General features: G+C 33.6%; 1 protein-coding gene across 5 annotated transcripts in view; it reads left to right on the top strand.

The window, feature by feature from the left end:
• The first annotated feature begins 1,034 nt into the window (after window positions 1-1,034).
• Window positions 1,035-19,824, top strand: part of LOC136832570 (gastrula zinc finger protein XlCGF57.1-like) — a 28,072-nt gene continuing 9,282 nt past the window's right edge. Inside the window, exons 1-3 of one of the 5 annotated variants that reach the window (XM_067093635.1) lie at window positions 1,035-1,188; window positions 2,236-2,344; window positions 13,902-16,889. In XM_067093635.1, coding sequence (XP_066949736.1) covers window positions 14,537-15,937 — 1,401 coding nt within the window. In that variant the 5' untranslated portion in view covers window positions 1,035-1,188; window positions 2,236-2,344; window positions 13,902-14,536 and the 3' untranslated portion in view covers window positions 15,938-16,889. Of the gene's footprint in view, window positions 1,189-2,235; window positions 2,345-6,214; window positions 9,185-13,901; window positions 16,890-19,824 lie in introns of those variants that run through there. The other 4 variants (XM_067093633.1, XM_067093632.1, XM_067093634.1 and 1 more) reach the window with 4 other exon arrangements.

The raw sequence follows: 19,824 nt of genomic DNA on the forward strand, positions 1-19,824 counted from the left end.
TAATAAATAGTAGTGACGGCGAATTTTTTTTTTTATTAAAAATGGAACTGCTTAAAGATATTTACTCACAAATATTTGGTGCAACTGGATGTCAAGCCGAACTGAAAAAACTGGCGGAAGACAAAAGTAGAACACAATTTAATACTAAAAAATCGTTAAACAAACAGTAAAGAGTAATAAAATTAAATAACTAAATCTCATTCACTGGAGAGAGAGAGAGAGAGAGAGAGAGAGAGAGAGATTCCTTACTTCACAGGTAGAACTTTCATTCGTATCTTTAACATTTTAAACGTTATGCTGTAGTGACAGAACTAGATGTGGCAAGAGCAAGGCAGCCTACAGGCTATTCTCATAGCTTATTCTTAAATATATTTACTCATATTCAAGTCATTAATAGAAAATGCTGTTCCTAATATATATGAATATACTTTAACGCTACTATTTAAGATTAATCACTCTTCCATTGCGTTTACTTGATTTTTATTGCTCTTCATGCTAACCACATAAAGTAAGATGTGTCTTTGACTGCAAAATTACGAACATGTGAGGCTTCAGCTTTTCCGTCAATAGTGGCTCACTAGTCCAAAATTTGTCAGAAAATCCACTCCCGTGAGGGAGCCTTCATCGGCCAGGTCAGGATACTTTTTCTTTAGTTTCCCCAGTGCACAGTTCTCTATATCATCTCAATTATTTTTCTAAAGGTGTTTCAGCTGTGCCCATAATTATTGTATTTTCTTTTATAATTTTTATAACCCGATACTTATCGGTTGCCTGCTTAAATATGTTTACAATGCATTATCTTTCATGTTAATATTTACAATTTTTTTTTGTAAACTTTCCCTGCATAAGGGTGGATGTGGTACCGCAATAAAATCGAATTGTGTTGGTGTACAGTAATTAGTTTATACATAATTTAGTACTTATTGGAATGACAAATATTAAATATTTTCACAAAATATAATATATTTAAAATTATAAGAAAGCAAAATTACGGATTAATACAAATATCTGAGAGAAATGGAACTGTGATACGACACGGAAATAAAGGTGGGACTCTTGTTTATGTCTGCTGCCGCTTTTCGAAACCCAGTTCACATCAGAATGAGTTGATTAATGTATTACTGTCGTGTTTTTATCTACACAGTCTTGACTTGGTTGAAAGCTAATGTGGTTTCACCACTGTTCTTGGTAAGAAATGGTCAATATTTAATAGGTTTATTGGTTTTATCGCAGCCTAAACAGTTGTCACTTTTCTCTATGTCAGTAGTTTATAGGCTTGTCTGTCTTGCATTGGGGCGAGTGATTAGTATCGTCTTGCAATATTATTTAACAGTGGCGTAATTGCTTGTTCGAAGCGTTATGTATGAAAGGCAATTTATGTAGATATGGCCAGAGCATGGTAGCGTGCATGCCGTAGCCCTAGCCTAATTGTATGTGGTACAGCAATAAGATCGATTTGTGTTGGTGTAGAATGATTAGTTTATATATGATTTAGTACTGTTTTTGTATATCATCAGAATTAAATATTGTTCGGAGCAAATGCAGAGCAGTCAGGACAACTGTAGGCCAAAGGGTAGTTTGCAGAACGATGGGATCAGGCCTTACCTATAGCCTGTTTTGTGATACTTGGTTGGGGGGTCCAGGAGGGCAAAGCCCCCCGGTGAGGCTAGGGCACGGCACTCTAAGCAAGGTTAGGAGAGTAAGGTCTGGTTAGGTCAGGACACGGCATTCTGGGAAAGGTTAGATTTGATTTTATATGTAGAACCTGTTCCTATCGTTCTACACTCGCCCCAGGCCTAATATCCTCCTCCCGGTCAGAGCATGGCGCCCTAAGTTAGGTTAGGAAGATAAGGTCTGGTTAGGTCAGGATATGGCACTATGAAAGGTTAGGTTTGGCCCCGTATTCACTGTTGGCTTTCTCACACATACCCATCTCCTGACTCCCTAGTTGGCATTTCAGAGGGAATAAGACTTAATCAGACTTACCTTATTCAAATGCAACCTTGGATGCTGTGACCTAACCTTGCCTGGGGAGGGGTGGGTCTTGGCCCCCATGTTGTCCTTCTAACTGTCTTTTCTGACATGAAGGGGCAGTGATGCCAGTATTCTTACTGTCCTTAGTTTGTATACCTAGAAAAAATATAAATTACTTGAAAAATATATATTGTCAAGACTTGTTGGATCCTTAACATACACCGAGTATTTGCATATGTAATGATGTTTATTTCCTTACAGGTAATTGTTGGTGTTTAGCTGGTGTCATCATCAAGTCCTTGAAAACATGGAATTTTGAAGCTTAGACAACTCGAGGAACAGTAACCTTTGAAATTTATGAAGGAATAAGGTAAGTTTAGTAATTATGCATATACCAGTTCATTAGTAATTTTAAGAAAATTTTTATATAGATAGATAAGGAATATGTTTCTACGCTGAAGAAACCAATGCCTGACATAGAATTATGCTTCGTTTGCAGTGGGTAACTGTATGCTGTACATACAGTTGTTCTGATTACAATGGGATTGTTATGATGAACCTATTGTAAGTTGAATCCTATATCAAAATATGATTAAAAAATTAGTGAGTAACTAATGCCACCAATAAGGGCATCATCAAGTACTGTAACTGAGTACAGTGCTGTATTTGAAAAGCAAATGAATGAAGGTGTACTTATCATGTCATTTAATGTAGGGCACAGTGCCAAAATATGAAATTTGACAATGCTTTGACTTGATGACTTGGATCATTTTGTGGAGAATGTTGTACAGATATCTTTTATTAATGTGGTTGGTCACCCAAAAGTGTAGTGAGTCTTACAAATGCTTTGACTTGTAGATTGAAGGTTAATTGCAGAGAGGTAATAGGAGGAAGGTTACAATGACAAGATTACTGATTTTTTTTCTAAGGGTTCTCATTTATGAATGTTGCTCATAGGAGGCAATGGGTTCTAGACATTTGATGATGGTTCTGGAATAGGCACAAGATTCTGACTTGACAGGTTATGTCTTTTCATTATAAATTCCTTTGTTGCAAGCAAGAGTATCCTGTATTTGTCTTTCAGACTGCGCAAATCTCTGGTAATTGTCTAATTTTTACATCGTTTTAAAAAATGCTACTTAAATAAGCAAGTGCTTCTGCTAATTTTTTGATTGTGACTTTTTTGATGGGTCTGGAATGACATCCACCTTTTGTGCCTCTGCTTTTTACTTCTTTCCTGAAGATCCTTATGCATTTTCAGTTCTAGCTGGCTCCTGGTTGAGTAAGTCTGATTTATTCCCTCAACAGTAGATTCTTTCTTGAAGACTGAAGATGCTGATAAATGGCTTCAAAACTTTAGAACATGCTGTGTTCCTAATTACCATTGGACTTCTTTTTATGTTGCTGTGATGTTCCTGGTAATAAAATTCTCCTTGCATTTAGCAGCTTTTAGTTGTTTTGGCAGCCAAATCAAGCGTGTTTTGTTAATTTATGCTATAAACACAGCTGTTGCACATTGATTGGATGAGCATTATTGTATGGTAGCAAAAAATCTACCTCTACATCATGATGCAGGTTCCAAGACCTCTACATAGGGATTCATGTTTCCAAGATGCTGTGGATGTTCAGGAACATTATCTAAAATGAAGACGAGCACTATGGGTGTATTTATATTGCTCTGACAACATTCTTTCACCTGTGGAATAAAACAATGAATAACCCTGTCTTCAAACAGTTCTCATGTCTTCAAAGCTTTCCTCATCTAGGGGTGATGATAAATGAGAAGGAAATATTTGCTCACGTTATTGAGTATGGTGGTTCTTGAAGTGACAGATAAGGAAATGGTTGTTTTAAATATGCAACATTTATAGCCAAAAGTACCATAATGTGGTCTATGACTATCATAAATTATTGCATTCTTGTCTCCGTAATGAATGTTGGTATACACAAGCAGGTACTTTGAGAACATTCTCTTTTCATCAACTTGAAATGTTTGTTCTGGCCAAAATTTTATTTAACATATACTGTATCTGGTACAGTTCTTCTTTGAAAGCTTTGCCAACTTCAGTATTAGCACATGCTGCCTCATGACTTATCTTCACATTTTGAAAATGTTACTTTTCAAAATGTTGAAAACATCCACAACTTACTGTAAACATTGCATGTATGGTACAAAATATCAACATACTCAAGAAATTCAAAATGTGGAAAATTTAATCCGTTTTAGTTTATCGAATATATGAGGAAGTTTCTTTAAAAAATATAAAATTTTAGGTTAAGAAAGAAGACAGTTATACAATATACAAATTTGTATGTCCTTTTATATTTGCAAATACAGTACAAAATCCCACATTTTTAATGGGAAAGTTTTTTTAAGCACTGGATAAACTGGTAGCATCAATGTTTCAAACTCTATCTACCAAAGGGTCGTCAGTTATTTGAATTTATCAGTTGCATGAGAGAAATCCTTCTAAAATGCCATTGATTCATTTGGGACTGTCATTTCATCGTTCATGACCAATAAACAGTTAACTATTTTTCACAGTTTTATTATTAATAATCCATAACATCTTGACCCAAACATTATTCTGTGCTCATACAACTCCGATGATAGTGGAAGAGTGCTTAGATTCACACATTGATACAACAAATAACAAACACACCAATACTCTCTCTCTCTAAATCTTTTTTTTTTATTTATAAAGAACTTGGCATTTACTAGCCTTTTTCTTTCTTTCTCTGAGTTGTTCTTTGTAAAGAAATTTGTGAGAGAGAGAGAGAGAGAAAGGCAAGCAAGTGCACACCAAGTGCAAAGTGTATGTGATGCATATGCACACATACAAAGGTGTAGTTTACCTTAACGCAATGTATGCATGGACATATACACATGCAGGCCGGACTTACACATAACAAAAGCACAATCACATAACTTTATTTAATTAAACTTCTGAAAATTGTATTCTAACAAAGTCTTAAATAATTTCTTATATTTAACCTCCAGTTTTTTAAATTTTCATTTTGTTAACTAACTTGTATAAATATTGGGCAGTTTATAGAATTGAAAATGAAATTAATAGAAAATATTGAGGATAAAATTAATAATATTTTAAATAACTCGGCATGTTCCAAAATATTGAGGATAAAATTAATAATATTTTAAATAACTCAGCATGTTCCATCATTTGAATAAGATTAATCAGGGATATCCAAAATAAATTTGCGAGATTACTTGTACATAAGGCTAATAGTAACTTTGGATTTAAATGTGAAAAATATTATGCTAAAGTTTTAATCTTGGAAATAGAAACTAGTAATAACCATGAGAGGTGCAGCATTGATCTAAAAATTATTATTAAATTGTTAATAAAGATACTTTTATAATTTAAAGTGATATCTTCATATAATTTACCCTTAATATATACCATACCAGAATTTCATGAAAATGCTACTTAGCATAGATATGTAACAAGCTCAGTCAGTTTCATTAATAAAGACATTGATATACTTGTTACTACATGGTGATCACATTAAATGCATTGTTGCTTTTTGTAATAAATATATTGGCTGAATTAGAAATGTGTTATAAAAGTAACAAAATTGCTATTACTGTAATAAGATTAACGTTATTTTTGTACGGTTTTAGTATCTGTAAAAAGAAACTCAAAAGCTAAATACAATGTATGAAGGAGTGAAGGTTTTGTGCCTGCAAAATTTAATTACCAAATGGTCCAAAGTTCAGACCTACATAAGTCAGTTAAGTCTTCTGTGTCTTTGTTACTTTTGTTAATGTTCTTGGTTTACTTAATTGAAATTAATTATCTTGCCTTTTGTATTTTTACAATTTTGTTCGTTCCAATTATGTTTCACATTATATATATATTGATTTATTTATTTATTTATTTATTTATATGCAGAGAATATCTTTTTATTTAGAATTTAAAACAGTCTATACTACTTTTTTTCCTCTTCAAATAAAGCCATTGACTTCAGTGTTTGCATATATTTATGTTTTTGTATGGTTACAAGGAGGCAGTGTGTCTATATCTATACTGATTGTATGCACTGTTAAATAAATTGGTCTTGGAGTTTGAGTACTGATACAAATTTGTTATTGATTAAGGTATTACTAATGTTATACAGTGCTTTGAGGTACAAGTAGTTACAGTATTCATGTGTATTATATATTGTTAGAGTAGTAATGCCCTTTTTGTAAATGAATTTTATGTATGTTTTTTTACAGTATTTTGTGAGCCAGTAAACCAATTTCTCCTCTCTTCCATCTGACCAGAATAGCCTACGAGGCACAGTTGAGAGGGAAGCAAGATAGTGGTTTTGGCAACCGTCTTCTAGAGCATAGAGGTCTTAGGAACAGACATATGACTTTTTTTTATCAAATTACCATAAAGTACTGTATAGATATGGACGTTTGTGAACAGTTTTGTTGTTAATGTGTATTTTGTTTATTATGGTAAGAGTGAATGCAGGAAAGCATATTCTGAAAAGATACTTGTCAAATATCAGTGATCACGCCGAGTAATTACTGTGTATGGTCTGATAATGAGTATGAATTGTTGAGTGGTACATTTACTGTTAAATAACATTGTTAAAGTTAGAAAACAATTTGGATATTTGTTATGAGAATTACTTAATCTGGAAAATTGTGTAAAACAAATTTTCATAAAAGGTTAAATGTTATTTTATAAGTTCTAAATTAGTTGCCTTTGGTGGTTGAATATAGCTTTTTATAATATTTAAAGTGAGACAATTAAAAGCAGGACAGAAAAGAGAAGTGCTTATTTGTGTATGTACAGTAAAAACTTGAATACAGGCCATTAAATCAGGAGATGTAGTGCTTAAATGACAAGAGAATGTAATTCATTACAAAGTGTTGTTGTGTTGTTCAGAATTGTATTTTATGTAGTGGTTAATTTTGCTTCCTTTAAATTTATCTGGCAGTATAAACTGAAATATTTAGGACAGGTAGCAAAGTAGGGTTCAGTTTTGTGCCTTGAACATTCCTTGAAAATGGAAGCTGGAGACCCATTACTAATCTCTTCAATCAAACAAGAAAAGGAGAGCTTGGATGATGATGAAACTGCTTTCACAGTCGATGGCGCTTCATTTTTAGAACCACATGTAGAAATCAAGACAGAACCAGAATTTATTGATGTTAATAATATTGATATTAAGTCTTCATGTAAATCTATAAAGGTAGAAGGTGATCCATTAGGCTGTGATGAAGATAAAGAAAGCGGAACAAAAACAATTGAAGGAGAGACACCATTGCATGCAACTGTCACAGAGTACTCTCCTATACCATTTACATCTTTTGGGAAACCAGTTGATGAGAAATTGGCTGGTGAAAGTGACAAAAATAATAGCAAAGCAGTGGCAAAATTTTCACAAGAAAATAAAAAAAGGCAAAACAGGGTAACTTGTGATGAATGTCAGAGTACTTTTTCTGACTTAGGTCATCTCAGAACCCACATGAGAGTCCATACTGGAGAGAGACCATACTCTTGCTCAGAATGCCAAAGTACTTTTGCTCACTCAAGCCATCTAAAAACCCACATGAGAATCCATACTGGAGAAAGACCATTTACTTGTTCAGAATGTCAAAGTACTTTTTATCTCTCAAGCCATCTGAAAAGACATATGAGAACTCATACAGGAGAGAGGCCATTCACCTGCAATGAATGTCAAAGCAGTTTTTGTCATTTGTATAGTCTCCAGCGACACATGAGAACTCATACTGGAGAGAGGCCATTCGTTTGCAGTGAATGTCAGAGCAGCTTTTCTCATGCAGATAGTCTAAGAATACACATGAGAACTCATACTGGGGAGAAACCTTTTACTTGCCAGGAATGTCAGAAAAGTTTTTCTCATGCAGACAATCTCAAAATACACATGAGAACTCATACTGGAGAGAGGCCGTTTGTTTGCACTGTATGCCCAAATAGTTATTCTCGAGCAAGCAGCCTGAAAATACACATGAGAACTCATACTGGGGAGAAACCCTTCACTTGCCCTGAGTGTCGAAGTAGGTTTGCTCTGTCCAGTCACCTCAAAATTCACATGAGAACCCATACTGGAGAAAAGCCATTCAAGTGCACTGAATGTCCAAGTAGCTTTACTATCTCAAGCCATCTGAAAACACACATGAGGACTCACACAGGAGAGAAACCATTTTCCTGCACTGAATGTCCAAGTAGTTTTTCTCTCTCCAGCCACCTCCGAAGACACATGAGAAGTCATACTGGAGAGAAGCCTTTCACATGTCCCGAGTGTCAAAAAAGTTTTACTCATTCAGGTAGTCTCAAAACACACATGTATACTCATACAGGAGAGAAACCTTATACATGCAATGAATGTCAGAGTAGTTTTTCACAGTCAAGTTGTCTCAGAAGGCATATGAAACTACATTTTCAGTAGAGGCCATCCAACTGGTTTATAGTGCCAAGAAGTTTTTCTCTCTAAGGTCAACTCAAAACCTGTTTTTCTGTATACCATGTCAAGGCATTTTTTTAAAATGTATTTAAAATACACACAAAATGAAAATAATTATTTAATTATCATAGAATGTTATCAGTTTTTCTCCGTAGGCACAAAATTTACATATAAACTTATTGAAGAGGGTGTTCATATGTACATAATCTTGAAGTAAGTTTTCGAAGCAGTTAGTGTTAATGCATGATGATTTATATGAGGGAGAGAGAACCCAATTATTTGCTGTATAGAAGTATTTATTTTAAAAATGAATTAAAACACATAGTATCCCTCATTTTAGATATTGTCAGAAGACATATGAGAGTACTAATTATATATCTAGTACTCGGTTCCTAATCATAATGTGAGTTAGGCAGCAGTGCACTGAAAGTGCATTATACTAGTGGAAACAGCTAGTGTGCTATGAGCATTATCTTTTTATTTTTGTAACCTAAATTAGAATATGGACTTAAATTAGATAAGGTGATCCTAATCCATTACACTCAGGTTGCCAACATTTATGTTGTCAAAATTTGTTTCTTGTATTCTGAGCAGTCATAGTAATACTTAATAAATTAGTCAAGCATTTGTAAAGTTCCAATCTTTTGGGGTCTAGGAATTTTTAAAATAGGTGTTTGTAATTGATTAATCCCGAGAGACTATTATAAATTTCTTGTGCACTGTATCTGTATGTAGTGAATTTAATAAATATTAGTGAACAAAATAAGACCAAGGCAAGCTTGTCTCTTTTCTTCTTTATATAGCCTGGTACATTCATGGAAAGTATAATTTTCCCATGTTCTTATATTTTAGAGTTTTGTTTTTATGCCATTTATTCTTACTTTGATCAAAGAAATAATAGGGTGCTTTCATCAAACATTGAGGCTTCAGAGCAGTTTTTCATGACCACTGTCATACTTTTAAGTGCAAGCTGATTTTTACATAAAACCCTTTTTTTCTTGGGATACAATTAAACCTGGGTCTTTCATGGCTGGGTTCAACAGGACTACCTTTATCTTCTGGGTATTGATGTTTACTGTAGAATATGTTCTATTTATCATCAGAAGACTTGTGAATGTGACATGAAAATTGCTATAAAAGTTCAAGTAATTTATTTAAGTCGAGTAAAGTATACAGTGTTTGCTACATAGAAAAAGGAAAGGTAAATGAAAATTTAAGGAAATAAGGTCAAGCATTTTGATAAGGTAAACTGAATGTAACAAAAATATATGCTAATAAAATCACTGACAGGAAAAGCTTACAAGCACCAAAACATACAGGTCACAAGCAATACATGTACACCTGGACTTTGGACCAGCTCATAGTTTAAAAATGTATTTTCGTGTGTACATAACCAACATGTGGTTCGTGTAAATCCTTTACATAAATTTTAGGAGGGGGAAAATGTAGGAGGTAAAGTCAGCAAATCCCATCAAATGAATTAAATGGTAAAATATATGAAATCATTGATTACTAAAAAAATTCAAGAGGTATGGGAAATTATTTCATCAAACAAAACTGAAGAGAGCATAAAAATTACGATAACTAGCAGGAACAAAATCTTGTAAGTAACAAAACATGTAAGCCACAACCAGTGCATGTACACCTGGACTTTGGACAAGGTCATAGTTTAAAATGTACTTTTAAGTGTACACAACCATTACTAGTACATGCATCGCATGTGGTTGTATAAGTTTATCAGAAATTTTTAGAGGTACAGAGAGAGTTGAAAAAGTACAGAGACTGAAAGACTACAGTAACTTATGAGAGGTGCATGTATACAAGTATATGTCAACAGTTCTTTTATTATCAATTATTGTATCTACTTATATTACTCAGAGGGTAAATACAGGCAGCAATAATAAATATATATAAAATTTTTTGTTATACAATATATGTACAGTTATATGTTTGTCAAGAAGGGTAGATCAGTGAATATTGCAAGTGATAAGATAAATAATTTGAATAAATTAAGAGCATTAACAAAAGCACAGTGGAAGAAAAAAGTTAAGTATATCTTAGTTTAACCAGAACACTGAGCTGATTAACAGCTCTCCTAGGGCTGGCCCGAAGGATTAGACTTATTTTACATGGCTAAGAATCAATTGGTTACCTAGCAACGGGACCTATAGCTTATCGTGGAATCTGAACCACATTATAGCGAGAAATGAATTTCTATTACCAGAAATAAATTCCTCTAATTCTTCATTGGCTGGCTGGAAACTCAAACTTGGGCCTAGCGAGTGCTAGGCAACAACTCTACCGATTGCCCAACGAGGAACTACACAATGGAAGAAAAAACATGCAAGTTATTAACAATGCATGTTCACTTGGACTTTGGTCCAGGTAGTAGTTTAATATAGAAATTATAAGTATAAAAATTAAACAAAAGTAAAAGTAAAGTCAGTGATGGCCAACAAATGTACAAGAGTTGCATGTACTGTATATAGAGGTATATACATTAGTACCATCTGTCTTTGTGTTCACTGTTGCTACCCACTAGGTAAAACACAATGGCATTCTTTAACTACTTGTAGCACCCGTAATATAAAATTACAATGTATGCCCAGAAAATTATTATATAATAGTTAAATTTTATTTATGAGCATATAATATAAACAGTTTACCAATATCATATCCACCATACTGAGGCATTAGGATACAAAATGTAATTTCATATGTACTGTATATTATTAGTCATGACAGTTAGGCAGCTATGTAAATATATACAGTACAGTACTGTATATTTATAAACATATCTGCATGTACAAAATGCATAAAGTACTGGAAAAAGAGGATTTTAGATATTATAGAAAGCTTGAGCACGCAATTTAACATTACTGAAATTATATTTACTGACAGTATAAGACTTCAAACATTCAATTTTATTTATAGTCCCTTAAGCACCCCTGTTGGAAATTTATCAGTCAGTTTATTAACAAGAAGTTGATAAATTGTAACTAAAATCTTCACCACCCATACAAATACTTGCAAATCTAGAGCACTGTGAGCAAATGACTTCATAAATCATGTTACGTATTAGAGTACAAGGCAGGCAGTCCAAGTATTTGAAAATTTAAGTTTCTAATGTCATCACAAACTTTAGTTGTAAATTTACTGTGTTATTAATCATTTTAATATGAATGTCTAATAAGGATCCTGTTTTATTCAAAACATTCAATACTCTGCATTACTGTTTATTGAATTAAAATCAAATTACAGTATATATATCTAGGTTATTTGATGATATATCATCTGTATACCTATGTGGAATTTTATATTTAAGTTTGCGTTCAAAGGGATTGATATTTAAGAATTTTGATTCATGAAGATGCCAATACAAATTGCAATGTTATGGGTGTAATCAGCATTCATAAGACTATCTGTTTTTTGGGTATAAGTTTTATCAAATTTGATATTGTTAATAAAGAATTTCAGTATATCAATTAAGTTAATTTTACTAATAGTAATTTTGTTATTTTTACAGCATATTTCCAAATTGGAGTGAATGTATTTTATTATATAAAGCAACAATGCATTGAAAAGATCATCATTTAATAACATAGTATGAATCCAGTTATTATCAATATCAGTTATGTTAAAAAATATATAAGAAATTAAATTAGGCATACTGTAATAATCTCTTGATTAATACAATTCACTGAGTTTAGTGGGGCCTTTATAAAGTTTTGGTATGATATGCATGAAAGGTAAATTATTTGAAGAAGGTACGTGCATTATTTATAAGTTATCATACACATGTGCACCTACACAGCTTGAAAAATAATGTAGCTACATAATTGTATTAAGTATGATACTGTACCACATTAAACAAACATCAATAAAAATTGTGAGAGAGAGAGAGAGTGTGTCCATAACATTTTCTTATGTGGTTCTTGTTTATGTATAGACACACTTACACATTAATATTACATGAAGTGGATATCTTAGCTGAAGTTGACAAAGTATAAAACAACAGAAGTATAAAACAACAGTACATTAAATACAGTATACATGTCAATTGAAAAAACAAAACATTTTAGATTATGTACGGTAAATTTTATGTAATCAAACCTTGAAGACGACTGAAGCATAGTGAGGCCCCAGTGCAGCTATGGTGACAAGGCATTTTAGTCCAAGTCAGAATCACTGAATTCTGTTGGTAGGTAATGAAGCAAGTGGCGTGGAGATGGTAGTCTGAAGCAGCTGCGCCTCATTTATAATTTCAGAGCATGTGCTTGCACAATGAAGCAAAGAAGCTTGGTGCAATCTCTTAACAAATTCACAAAGCGTTTTTTATATTGTCAAATAAAAATTACTTCCTATTGTGTAATACACATACAATGCAATTACACTTCTTCAAATCACAGATCTTAGAATTTCAGAGCACTTGCTTACAGAATTAAATAAAATAATTAAAAAATTTGTGTAAGGGTCTTTTGATATATTTGATAAACAGTGTTTGCAGTTGTATGACTGCAAGTTCTGAAATACAGGTGCCAGACTTATGTGGATGCAGTTACCCTTGATTTAATCAAATATCTCAGAATTTTGAGTGTGTGATTGTCATATGAATAAAGAGTAACACCTCCATTTTTAAAAAATTGAGTATGTGATTGTCATGTGAATGAAGAGTAGCACTTCCATTTTTAACAAATTAAAGTGTAAAAACTGTGTTCAGCAGATAGCATTACATTATGTAAAGTAACACCTCAGCTTAAGGATTTCAGCTACGTTATGATTGTTTTTTGCAATGCTGTCATTTTATGTGATACAGTACATTGTAAGATAAATCACTTGAATGTTAAATGCAAAGTACAGGTTAGTTAAGTTAGGAATTGTATGGAATTGCTGTTAACAAAGATATCTAGCAAATATTCAAATATGCAAGCTGTAATATATGGTTTTTATTACTTAAAAGAAAGCCAGATCCCCAAAGCTTCTTGTAAGTTGAAGTACTACTATTTTATTACACACACACACACACACACACACATATATATATATATATATATATATATATATATATACACACCTTTACATATATATATATATATATATATATATATATATATATATATATATATATACTATACTGTACAGTATATTATGTATGTACAGTATGTATATAATGCATATACTGTATTTATATTTATGTATATTTAAAAGGGGAGGTGTATTTAGATGGATACTGTATGTATGAACTGTTGAATAATTCAGTCTTTGTAGTATGGATATTGTAACCAAATTTGTATTAGATAAGGCATTACTGATATTGTGCTACGCAGTGCTTTGAAATGCAAGTATAGTTACTTGTGTGTTATACCATTGTTATAATAGTACTGTAATGCATTTTCAGAAAACAAATTACAGTTTGTGTAAGTTTTTACAGTATTTTGTGAGCCAGTAAAACAAATTTCTCCTCTCTTCCATTTGACCAGAATTAGCGTACCGGACACAGTTGAGAGGGAAGCGAGATAGTGGTTTTGGCAACCGTCTTCTAGAGCATAGAGGTCTTAGAAACACTTATGATCTGTTTGCAAATTACCTTAAACTGCTGTATGGAGATGGAAGTTTGTGAATATTCTAGTTGTTGATGTGTAATATGTTTCTCATGTTGAAAGCAAATGCAGGAAAAGTTATTCTGAAAAGATACTTGTCAAGTATCAGTGATCGCAATAAGTAATTACTGCGTACAGTCTGTCTAATGACTGTTAAATAACTTTGTTAAAGTTAGTAAACACTTTTAAATGTTAGATTTGGTGATGGCTATTTAACCAGTAAAAAATTTTAAACATATTTGTTGTGAAAATTTTATCATAATTTGTAAATTCTAAATCAGTTGTTGGGTTTTTATATTAAAAATTTAATGTAAACTATTAAAGCAGGAAATGATGTGCTTAAATGACAAGAGAATGTAATTCCTTACAAAAGTGTTGTTGTGTTGTCCAGAACTGTATTGTATGTAGCGTAATGGTTAATTTTGCTTCCTTTAAATTTATCTGGGAGTAAGCTGAATTGTTTAGGACAGATAGCTAAGTAGAGTTCAGTTTTGTGCTTTGAACATTCCTTGAAAATGGAAGCTGAATATCCATTACTAATCTCTTCAATCAAACAAGAAAAGGAGAACTTGGATGATGATGAAACTGCTTTCACAGATGATGGCTCTTTATTTGTAGAACCACATGTGGAAATCAAGACAGAACCAGAATTTATTGATGTTGATTGTATTGATGTTAAATCCTCATGTAAATCCATAAAGGTGGAAGGTGATCCATTAAGTTGTGATGAAGATAAAGAAAGTGGAACAAAAATAATTGAAAAAGCAGATACATTATTGCATACAGAGCTCTCTCCTATACCATTTACATCTTTTGGGAAATCATTTGACGAGAAATTGGCTGGTGAAAGTGACAAAACTGATTGTAATGAAGTGGCACAGTTTTCACAAGAAAATAATAAAAAGCAAAACAGAGTAACGTGTGATGAATGTCAGAGTACTTTTTCTAGCTTAGGTAATCTCAAAGCCCACATGAGACTTCATACTGGAGAGAGACCGTACTCATGTTCAGAATGTCAAAGTACTTTTTCTCACTCAGGCCATCTGAAAAGCCACATGAGAATCCATACTGGAGAAAGACCATTTACATGTTCAGAATGTCAAAGTACCTTTTCTCTCTCAAGTCATCTGAAAAGACATATGAGAACTCATACAGGAGAGAAGCCATTCACTTGCAGTGAATGTCAAAATCGTTTTTGTAATTCATATAGTCTCCAGCGACACATGAGAACCCATACTGGAGAGAGGCCATTTGTTTGCAATGAATGTCAGAGTAGCTTCAAGCATGCAGATAGTCTAAAAATACATATGAGAACTCATACTGGGGAGAAACCTTTCACTTGCCAAGAATGTCAAAGCAGTTTCTCTCATGCAGATAATCTCAAAATACACATGAGAACTCATACTGGAGAGAGGCCGTTTGTTTGCACTATATGCCCAAATAGTTATGCTCGAGCAAGCAGCCTCAAAATACACATGAGAACTCATACTGGGGAGAAACCCTTCAGTTGCCCTGAGTGTCAAAGTAGGTTTGCTATGTCCAGCCATCTCAAACTCCACATGAGAACCCATACTGGAGAGAAGCCATTCCAATGCACTGAATGTCCAAGTAGCTTTTCTAACTCAAGCCATCTGAAAACACACATGAGAACTCATACTGGAGAGAAACCGTTTTCTTGTACTGAGTGTCCAAGTAGTTTTTCTCTTTCCAGCCACCTCCGAAGACACATGAGAAGTCATACTGGAGAGAAGCCTTTCACTTGTCCCGAATGTCAAAAAAGTTTTACTCATTCAAGTAGTGTCAAAACACACATGTATATTCATACAGGAGAGAAACCTTATACTTGCAAAGAATGTCAGAGTAGTTTTTCACAGTCAAGTTGTCTCAGAAGGCACATGAAACTTCATTTCCAATAGAGGCCATTTAATATGTTTCATTGTCAAGTAGACTTTTACCACAGAATCCAAATTTGAAGCCATTTTTCTGTATGGAATGTCAAAGTAGTTTTTCTCATATCTGTTCAAAGTGCATACAAAAATTCATAAAAAGAATTCTTTAACTACCACAAATGTCAGTTTTTCTCAGGTAGGCTTAAAATTTGTAAATAAACTCCGCAAAAGAGTGTTCATATGGACATTCTCTTAAAGTTTGTTTTCCAAAGCATAACGTGCATGATGATTCATATTATAGAAGTCTTTCACTGTCCATATAGATTTATTTATTTTAAACCTATGAAATCAAGTAGCATTCTGTATTTTAGATAGTCTTTTACATATATATATATCTAGCATTCATTGCTACCTAATCATGTTGTGCGTTAGGCAACAATGCACATGTAAGAGGGACTGATAGCGGTGGAAACAGCTAGTGTACTAATGAGCATGGTCTTTTTATTTATGTAACCTATTTTCAGATAGGGACTTCAATAAGTAATCTTATCCCAATCCATTACACTCAGGTTGCCAACATTTATGTTGTCAAAATCCTTGTCTTGTATTCTGAGCAGTCATAGTAATTCTTGGTAAATTACGGTAGTCAAGAATTTGTAAAATTTCCAATCTTTTGGAGTTTAGGATTTTTTTTTATTAAAATCAGATATTTTTAATTGATTAAAGGTGAGACTTTATTTAAAAAAATTTTTGCACTATTTCTTGTAAGGAAATGAATTTAGTAAATATTATTGAACAAAAGATCAAGGCAAGGTTGTATTTTGTTGTTTCTGCAGGCTGATAAATTCACAGGAAATATAAGTTTCTTATGAGTTTATCTTTTAGAGTTTTGTTTTTATAAAGTAGAGTTTTATGCATCTAATTGTCATTTTAGTAAAAAACAAATATAAGGTGCTTTCATCAAGCATTCAAGGCTATAGAGCAATTTTTTTTACCTTTATTGTCGCAATTTGAGGTGCAACCTGATTTTCATATACCCATTTTTATTTTATTAAGATTAAATTAGAGTCCTTCGTGGCTGAGCTCAGTAATACGACCAACATCTACAGCTGTAGCATTGGACTTGTGCAGGACATTACTGTTTGCTGTAGTAGTGTTTCGTATTTTATTAATGTGACTGTCTGAAGTATGTCTAAATGAGTATGTATACTCATACTCATGTACACATATACTGTCTGAAAAATATACAGTAGTATTGAATAAATGTTAATAAAAATGCAGTATGAGAGAGAGAGAGAGAGAGATAGTCTTTTGTAACATAATGTTTGTGTATGTATAGACACATACACAGACTGATAAAATATAGTATAATATTAAGTATAATATAGTAGTACATTAAATAAGTTTTGATAAAAATACTGTACTAGAGAGAAAGAGAGAGAGAGGGAGGGAGGGAGGACCACCACAGTACATGTGTAGTGTTTCATAACAGGATGCTCGTTTACATACAGACGCACGTGCACAAACTAATATTGAATTAAGCTCAAAATCTTACCTTTAAGATGATAATGCATTAAACACAGTATGTGTCAGTTAAAACACCAAGCCTTATTATATAATGTACTGTAAATTTTGTTTAATCTTAGACTGAAGACAACAATTGAAGCATAGCGAGGCCACAGTAGAGCTGTGGTGACTGAGGACATTTTATTCCGAGTCAGAATAATTGAATTCCACTGGTATGTAATGGAGTGAACAGCAGTGCCTCAAATGAAAATTTCAGACTTTTTATCTTGGAGTTGTTATACATAAATGGATGTACTTGCACTCATTTGGCTATTAGTCACTGCATGATATGCAGTACAGCCATCATCATCTTCCTGTTCTTAATCCATACTTTATTCTTACCATACACATTCTCAAGAGACAAAGACTTTCATAGAGCATCTATGCCTCACTAGATTGGGTAGTGGACATGCACTCTTCTAACAACTTACAAACTTTATGTACTGACTGAGTTTTCTGCTGTTCAAATTAACCTATAGGATTATTTGAGCCTTGGTATCTGATTCTTATGTAGTACCCAAGTGCTCCCTTGGATCCATCAGACCCTCAGGAGAAATCTGACATCCTCAACTCTCAGTCTCCCTCCTGCATGCATTTTGGGCATAATGATGGGGTTGTGGTTAAACAGTGTATGTAACACTAAACTAGTTTTCTTTTCATGAAAACCTATAAATCGTACTTGGATTGCCCACCTCCCAGCCCCTAAAAATTTAATATAACCAGCCTACAGACACTGTAGAGAGAGTACCATCTGGTGTGTCCAGAGGGTAAATTCATAAAGACACTCCATCTTTTGTCTGAAAGGCAAAAGAAGGCATGTCAGAGAACATTCAAGACCTTGAATGTTGACATAATATAGCAGATGGGTTTGTGTAGAAAAAACTAGTGTTCCTCATATTTTATAGGAGAATCCTCAGTGATAGCTGCTTCAGAGCCCTTCCTAGCTGTGGACAGTCCAAAATGTCTTCAAGCCAGTCTAGTGAATGAAAGTGAGCTACAAAACTAAGCACCTGTATGAGAACTTTGATCTAACAGTTTGTTCTCTTTATAGAATGATATTGTTCATACTTGGAAGAATACTGTATATTGTTTATTTACCTACCTTTATTTCCTGTTCATTTAATGTGAAAGGCAGGATTCTGCAGAGCCTTTCCTAGAGTATGATTTGTTATGATGAACTATCTCTGGTGCAGGGCCCTGTCAGCCATTCATATTGGATGCCAGGCTGCAGTGGAGTTTACAAGAGTCAGCCTTCCCATGATCATGTACATGACCAGAAATTGGACATTTCCAAGTGGGTGTTTGAGTGTCTCTTCAGTAATTTGCTGCAAGCATAGACTGAATGGAATGTTGCAGAGGTTCACAACCTTGCATGTTCTTAAGCTTTCAGAGTAAAAAAAGGCTGAAAGGTGTAACAGGAAAACCTCACAGTTGTTCTATGAAACAATTGTTAGAAGAGGGTGGAAAGAAAGATGGAAGAAAGGGAATATGAATAGAGGAACAGTTAAAGGAATGAAGGGGTTGCAGTTAGCTTCCAAACTGACACTGCAGATAATCTTATTTAATAGAATATTCTATTCTTATTTAATGCCTACAGTACACTGTGTGAAGTGCACTGATGGCAAACCCCATTTCAGAACAAGGGCAGTCAGTTCCATGAGATATGAGGGTTTGTATTCCCATATGAACAAATAAAACTTTTGAAGATACTTTGTATTTCCTAATTCCCACGTCTGGGCACCCCATATTTGCCCCAGTAGCTGAAGGAAAAGTGCGGCTAACAGTCGATGGAGAGGGCATTACCCCCACCCCTCACCTGCCTGTCAATATGGCTATCTTAATACCAAACTTAAATGGCCAAACCAGCTGCCACTGAAGGATACTCCTAATAAATACTGTACTCATTCTGTACACCCAGGAAATACTGTAAAAGATAAACAATCTTGAGAGTTTTTAAAGAACTTCCAGAGATCTGCAACATGAGGTTTTATGGGTAAGGATGTCAGGTAAGTGTTAAGTAGGAAGTAACTGATCGTGTTGAAGCAGCTGCCTACTCTCATTGTTGTGAGGAATGTTCTTTTGAGTGAGTTGAAGGGAAAAAAAAAAAAAGTCATGAATTGACTAAGCCCCCTAAGAGTCAATAAAGGCCTGAAATTTAAGGGTTTTGTGATTCAGGCCCTTGTTGGTGAACCAGTTTTTGTCACTGATGAATGGTATAGATGATTAATTGTTGAGAAGGGTTAAAACTTTTCATAATGGAGCAACAGTAAGGTTATAAGGATAAATGGAAATCTGGCACACGGAGCAGTGATGGTCGGCATGAATGATTGAGGAATGGAAACAGTTGA

The sequence above is a fragment of the Macrobrachium rosenbergii genome, chromosome 50, assembly GCF_040412425.1.
Source record: "Macrobrachium rosenbergii isolate ZJJX-2024 chromosome 50, ASM4041242v1, whole genome shotgun sequence".
NCBI lineage: Eukaryota > Metazoa > Arthropoda > Malacostraca > Decapoda > Palaemonidae > Macrobrachium > Macrobrachium rosenbergii.